The 6,914-nt window shown below is 35.0% G+C and overlaps 1 protein-coding gene across 1 annotated transcript; it reads left to right on the forward strand.

The window, feature by feature from the left end:
- The first annotated feature begins 1,703 nt into the window (after window positions 1-1,703).
- LOC139904079 (protein SMAX1-LIKE 4-like) lies at window positions 1,704-5,893 on the forward strand. The gene is made up of 3 exons (XM_071886013.1): window positions 1,704-3,031; window positions 3,657-3,855; window positions 4,385-5,893. Exons 1-3 carry the CDS (start codon window positions 1,704-1,706, stop codon window positions 5,891-5,893), a joined length of 3,036 nt encoding a protein of 1,011 aa, XP_071742114.1.
- The last annotated feature ends 1,021 nt before the right edge of the window (window positions 5,894-6,914 follow it).

Genomic DNA, 6,914 nt, shown 5'->3' on the forward strand with positions numbered 1-6,914 from the left:
ATACACGTATGATAAACAACCCAAGCTTACTACATCATATCAATGGTTCTGTCCCCCCCTTTTTATGTGATTTTTTCGACGTTAAAAACGCGCATATCATTGGGCATACTAGGTACTACCTACATGTATCCAAACACCCGTAGCAATACGTTTTTAACTCTGTAAACACATAACGCTACGTTAAATATGAATACGCAATTCGAAAGGCCCCGCCGCATCGCGCGGGCCGATCCGAATCTAGTATATATCATTCCTCAACATAAGAAGCCGGTATGATGTCGTTGGGTGTTCACAATTAAACACAAAACATATGGCACCATTAAGAGATATAAGGCTCGACTTGTTGCAAAACTATACACTCAAACTTATGGTGTAGACTACTTAGAAAACTTCTCACCAATGGCCAAGATCCAAAATCAGGGTATTATTCTCAATTGTTGCAAATAAAGACTTGCCACTTCACTAATTTTAACATAAAGAATGCAATTTTACATTAAGAGCTCAAAGAAGAGGTTTATATGGAAATACCATCCGGATATACAGCAAACTTCAAGAGAGAGAAGTTTGTCGACTTAAAAAATCTTTATATAAACTGAAATAATACCCCAGGCTTAGTTTGGGAGGTTTACTTTATTAACGATGAAAACTTATGATTTTATACAAAGTAACTCAAATCATACCCAATTTCTCAAAGAAAGAAATTATCTTATAACGTGTTTAATCATTCATGTTGACGACATGATATATATGTAATGATAAAGAAGAAATTTCAAGTCTAAAAACCAATTTGTCGTAAGAATTTGATATAAAAGATTTAGGAAAACTTAAATATTTTTTGGAGATTGAAGTTTCACGATCTCAACTGGGAATCTTTATATATCAAAAGAAAAATATCTTGATCTACTTGCTGAACATAGTTAATTGATTGCAAGCCAATCAAAACTCCTATGAATACAAATTAGAAGTTGTATATGGAAGAAGGGGCAAGTTATGTAACTAGGAGAGATGATCGCGTTGTTGGTTTAGTCCCTCGAGTGATTCCAAAGTACTGTTAAAAAAAGGTTTTAACAAAAAACTTATTAACCTTATATTTTAAGACCTAAAATTTCGGCTACTATTCAATTCTTCCTTAGCTCGGTCATTTTACAATTATTTATAAGGCTGTTTTGGTAATCTTAGCATTACTACTATATAAGACAAATAAAAATAAAATTGAATGAGAAACAATTTTAAAAAAACCCGAAAGTATTTGCATGAGAACTCTTTATGATACTAGAGAAAGTAGTACTGCATTAACAAGTATCATATGCATCAAGAGTTGTACCAGTACCAAAAAGAAATTCCAATATATGACTGTCGTATACAAAAGTTATCCGACCAAGAAAATAAAATAGAAAAAGTTAAAGTAACTCATCATAAAATTACAACTATATATACATAAGGTATTATATCATACATGCTCCTACTATTACACCCTAGCCTCCTTCTTCTCTTAAAAAAAATTCCTAATTTTTCTATTTGTGTTTCTTGATTGAAAATAGATATACAAGCACCATATATATATCTGAAAAAAATATCCTATTTTGCAATCTTGAAAAGGTTGGAGCTTAGGGTTTTGCTTTGTGTGTTCAAGAAAGAAAGTGCAGTATTGCTAGGGTTTTATCTTTAAAGGGGTGTGGGGGGTTGGGTGCTGGTAACAAGTGATGCGCTCAGGAGGTTGTACGGTACAACAGACACTAACAACTGAGGCTGCTTCTGTATTGAAGCACTCTCTTAGCCTTGCAAGGAGGAGAGGCCATGCTCAGGTCACTCCACTTCATGTGGCTGCAACTCTTCTTATGAGTTCAAGAGCAAGTATTTTAAGAAGAGCTTGCATTAAATCACAATCACAAAATAATAATAACAATTCTACACCAGTACCACCACCACTTCATTGTAGGGCACTTGAACTTTGTTTCAATGTGGCTCTTAATAGGCTTCCAACAACACCTGGACCACTTCTTCATGGTCAACCTTCACTATCTAATGCTCTCATTGCTGCACTTAAAAGAGCTCAAGCACATCAAAGAAGAGGGTGTATTGAGAATCAACAAACTCTTAGTCAACAACAATGTCAACAACAGCAACAACAAAGTCCACCTTTGTTAGCTATCAAGGTAGAGCTTGAACAGCTTATTTTGTCAATTCTTGATGATCCAAGTGTAAGTAGGGTTATGAGAGAAGCTGGTTTTTCAAGTACTGCTGTGAAAATCAACTTGGAAGAAAACTCATTAACATCTGCACCAAGAATGTTTTTTGGAAGTTCTGTGGGTGGTGTTTACTCATCACCTTCATCCCCAAATTCTGATCATCACCCTCATTATCAAAATCCTAACTTTTGGCAAACCCATTTCTTGAATCACTCACCTGAACAAAACCCACTTTTAGTTTCACCCAAAAAGAAAAACCCATGTCAAGAATTTGAATCTTTAAAGAAAGATGTCACCTTGGTTATGGAGGTTTTAACAGGGAAAAAATCAAGAAAAAACACGGTGATTATCGGAGATTCTCTATCTGTAACGGAAGCCGTTGTGATTGAGCTAATGGGGAAGGTAGAAAGAGGAGATGTACCAGATGAATTAAAGTGTGCACATTTTATAAAGTTTCAATTCTCATCTGTACCTTTAAGGTTCATGAAAAGGGAAGAAGTGGAGATGAATTTGGCAGATTTAAAAAGAAAAATTGAGGCATTATCATTAACAGGAGGTGGGGTAATTATATATGCAGGTGACTTGAAATGGACTGTTGATGAAAAAGAGAATGGAGTGATTGGTTATAGTCCTGTAGATCATCTTGTTGTTGAAATTGGGAGGTTGATGTCACAATATAATGTGACTAATAAAGTTTGGTTAATTGGGACAGCAAATTATCAAACTTTTATGAAATGTAAAATGAAACAGCCTTCACTTGAGCTTCAATGGGGTCTTCAAGCTGTTTCTGTTCCTTCTGGTGGACTTGGTTTAAGTCTTAATGCAAATGCAACTAGCATCAGGTATTTTAAAACTCTCTAATTGTATTTAATTTGTACAACTTGAATTGCATGAATTTTATATTATTTTTGAGATAGTACTTAAACTGAAAATTGGTTAACATGTGAAAACAACATATTTGGTTAGTTATTTATGTGAAACATTATAGATCAAAATGGCTTTATTGAGTTTGTAGTTAAAAACATTCCTGTGTCTGAACACACAATGGCATGAGCTGAGAGCATGCTGACTCTGGATAAAGTAAACTTGGGAAGAGGAGACAGTGTTGTTTGTTTTTTCCTCTTTTTTCTTTTGCCTTTTGATTTTGTCACTATCCTCATTATTGGGACATATTTCTGATTCAACAGAAAAGAAAAACAATGACAATTTTCTCTTAATTATTGTATTAGATTAGATATTTGAAATACATTTGTTCTCATTGTCTTGATTTAGACTTATGACTCAAAATATGATTTTAATTTATGGAATATTATCAATTATCAACTAATACTGTATTATATCAAATATTAAATATATTAGTGACTGTATAATTAAGAAGTGATATTAATAGTTTTCCTTGGTAATTATCCTTTTGGTTTTTCTGAAATTCGTTTATATATTTATATGGTTTTTACTGATGTTTTGTAGTGGGCATGAGCCAAAAGTAAGTATGTCATGTAAAGAAGAAGGAGATGATGGTGTATTGGAGATGAGTTCATGTTGTGCAGAATGCAACTCCAATTATGAAAAGGAGGCTGCCGCTTCAGCCACGTCGGCGAATAATAAGCCACCAACTGTCTTACCGTTTTGGCTTCATCCTTCCACACCTTCATCAACCATTCACAAGGTATAACTTTGGCTTTCAAACAAATGTTTAAACCACATGCAGATGATAAAAAATACCAGGATCGTCATGTTAATTTTAGGAGCTCTGTTTCAATAAGCAAAAAAAAAGGCCATTTGCATACAAAGGTTTATCATATATTCATATACGATTACAAAAATGTAATTTCAATAATATTGCAAAAAACATAATATTTTTAAAACCTTATAGATAAATGGACCATAGAATATATTGTTGGGTTAAATTTTTAGATCCTTTTAGATTTTAGGCCTTGTGTAAATTACACACACACCTTGCACGTCTCAAAATCCAGCACTGCAAAATACTTTTCCGACAAAGTATTTTGTCGCAATAAATATATCTTCATGGAGATGGTACTCTGTATGTTACTAATATTAGATTGTACAGCTTATTATAGTTTGGAAATAAATATTTCAATTTCTGTCCATTTGTATTGCAGTTGTATTAGGCTACAATGATATATATTTCATATTATTCAGTTGCTACAATGATGTTGTTGCTGGTTTTTCAGGAAAACTTGGTTGAGCTGAGGAGGAAGTGGAACAGATTATGCCAAAGTCTACACCAAGGAAGGCATAATCTAAACAAGAATTTCATGAATTTGCCATCAGTGATTAGCAACTCCTCTGATTATAATCCGTTTTGGCCTAATAATACTAATCATGTCAAAACCACTTCATCGATCACTTTTAGCGACACATTGAAACAACAAAATGGCATTGGGGAGCGTTCTTATCCCCGATTCAGAAGACAACAATCGTGTCATGTTGATCTCAGTTTTAGCAGCATGAATCATCACAAGATCGATCAAGAACCAAATTTGGATTCTCTAAAAAGTAGGGAAGATGATAAGGAGATAAAAATCACACTTGGTCTTGGGAATTCGGCCTCTGATTTGTCAAAAGGACAAAATTTATACAAGTGTTTGCAAGACAATGTACCATGGCATTCGGAGAAAATGCACTCGATTGTTGAGTTTTTAATGAATTCTTCGTCGTCTAAAGGTTTTAAGAAAGATTCTTGGCTTTTGATTGAAGGGAGCGACTCCATAGGGAAGCAACGATTGGCAATGGCGATTGCAGAGGCTATGTTCGGCTCAAGTGACTCGCTTTTATGCTTTAGCATGAGGGCTTCCATTCGCGAACATGAAAATCTTGAAAGGGCTTTGAAAGATCATGAAAATATTGTTGTTTTGGTTGATGATGTGGATTTTGGAGATGGGAATTTCTTGAAATCTATAAGTAAAGGTTTTGAGAAACGGAAATTCGGCGAAAATGGGCAAGTTATATTCATTTTGATTAAGGGTGATTATATTGTAGATGACAAAAGAAGCCGAATTTCACCGGTTCAAATGAAATTAGTTGTGAGGGAGATTAGTCACAACTCTGAAGTTGATCAAAAGCGAAAACCGATATGGGATTCAGATGAATTAAGCAAGAGGAAAGTTCCAAGAATCGAAGAGGGCGAAATTAAGAAAGATTTGTCTAGAGAATCAAGCTCAAACACTCTTGATCTTAATATCAAAGCCGAGGCACACGATGATGAGAACGAAAACCCGTTAGAATTCAGCCCAAATTCGAGTGATTTGACCCGTGAAATGGATAGTAGTCCAAGGAACCCACTCGGGTTTCTTGAAACGGTGAAAGCCCGATTTGCATTTGATCGATCTCCGGCTCGAGATAGCTTGATGAGAGAGACTTTTTTGTTCAAGATAAAAGGGGTGTTTGAGTTAGTTTTTGGGGGTATAGAATTTGATTTTAGAGTTGAGGAAATGGTGTTAGATGAGGTTTTGTTTGGGTGTGGGGTATACTTGAATGGTCTGTTTGAGAAATGGCTGAAAGAGATTTTTCAAACAAGCTTAGAAGTGGTGAAAAATGGGGGTAAAAAAGGAGTAAAAAAGATGAGGGTATGTTTGGTAATAGATGTAAAAGAAGGGGGTGGGATTGGTATAGAAGAAAATGATGAGGGGTTCATGGGTTCGAATCTCCCTAACAAAATCAAAATATGTTTCATTATGTAGGTTTATTTATTTTACCTTTGTAAAAATATGCTGAAATTTTCTATAAATCAAATGTTCTAGCTTTAATGCTTTATCGATCCAAGATATTGTTTCATTTGACAACACATAAAAAAACTTAAGGCAATAGTCCTCAATTATGGCTGATTCTCTTTACTTCTCATTCTTTTATAAGACAAAATAAAAAACTAAAACTACGATAACGATAAAAAAAAAAAAATAATTTGTTAATCTTCTTTATTACTTGTTCAAATATCACATATTACTAATCAACTAGAGTTTTTTTTTTTTTTTTTTTTTTTTCTAAGGCATAGTTTATATAAAAAAACTTATACTCCTGTAAGTCCACTCTCAACGGACACGCCGTTGAGCCGACGTTCAATCCCGCTGTAACACCGGCCATTTTTTTTTTTTTTTTTAAATACACAGCGGAAGACTTTATTAACAAACACAATATAAGTCACGTCATTACGTTTAAGTTTACACAACGGTGTTACGTTATCACAAAACATTATTTATACAAAAGTCCACATCAGAGTTGGGTTGTCAAACATGTCTTCTGCAATAGCACCCTTCTCGACTGGCAGTACCTAAACCTGCAAGGGAAGAATATGTGGGGGATTAGCGCACCGCTAAGTGAATGGAATCTATCTAACAGATATAGCTTAAGTCACACACAAGCTATATACTAACAACAACACATGCTAACTATCAACTAGCATACAATAAGACAATACGAGGATCGGCGGCTTGTACGAGCACACGACTCTTAGCTGATCGGACTTGAGTCTACCGATAGTCCCTGCTACTCAATTCACAGTATAGTTATCCAGATGCAGGGGATGCATCGTTCACACTATACTCCACAATCAGTAGCCTATGGACCCAACCTCCCCTAGGCACGGTTGACCTCATACGGACTCTAACCTCTCCTAGGCACGGTCTCGAGTCCCCAGTCTCCCTAGGCCCGACTGGTGCCATTCACACAGTGTACACATAAATCACATACAACATCAGGCATACT

The sequence above is a fragment of the Rutidosis leptorrhynchoides genome, chromosome 4 (genome assembly GCF_046630445.1).
Source record: "Rutidosis leptorrhynchoides isolate AG116_Rl617_1_P2 chromosome 4, CSIRO_AGI_Rlap_v1, whole genome shotgun sequence".
NCBI lineage: Eukaryota > Viridiplantae > Streptophyta > Magnoliopsida > Asterales > Asteraceae > Rutidosis > Rutidosis leptorrhynchoides.

Excerpts from the sequence above, each read along its gene's own strand:
- LOC139904079 (XM_071886013.1), top strand. The coding sequence starts at position 1,704 with ATGCGCTCAGGAGGTTGTACGGTACAACAGACACTAACAACTGAGGCT. Across the intron at positions 3,032-3,656 it reads GCAAATGCAACTAGCATCAG|TGGGCATGAGCCAAAAGTAA; the intron begins GTATTTTAAAAC and ends GATGTTTTGTAG. Across the intron at positions 3,856-4,384 it reads CTTCATCAACCATTCACAAG|GAAAACTTGGTTGAGCTGAG; the intron begins GTATAACTTTGG and ends CTGGTTTTTCAG.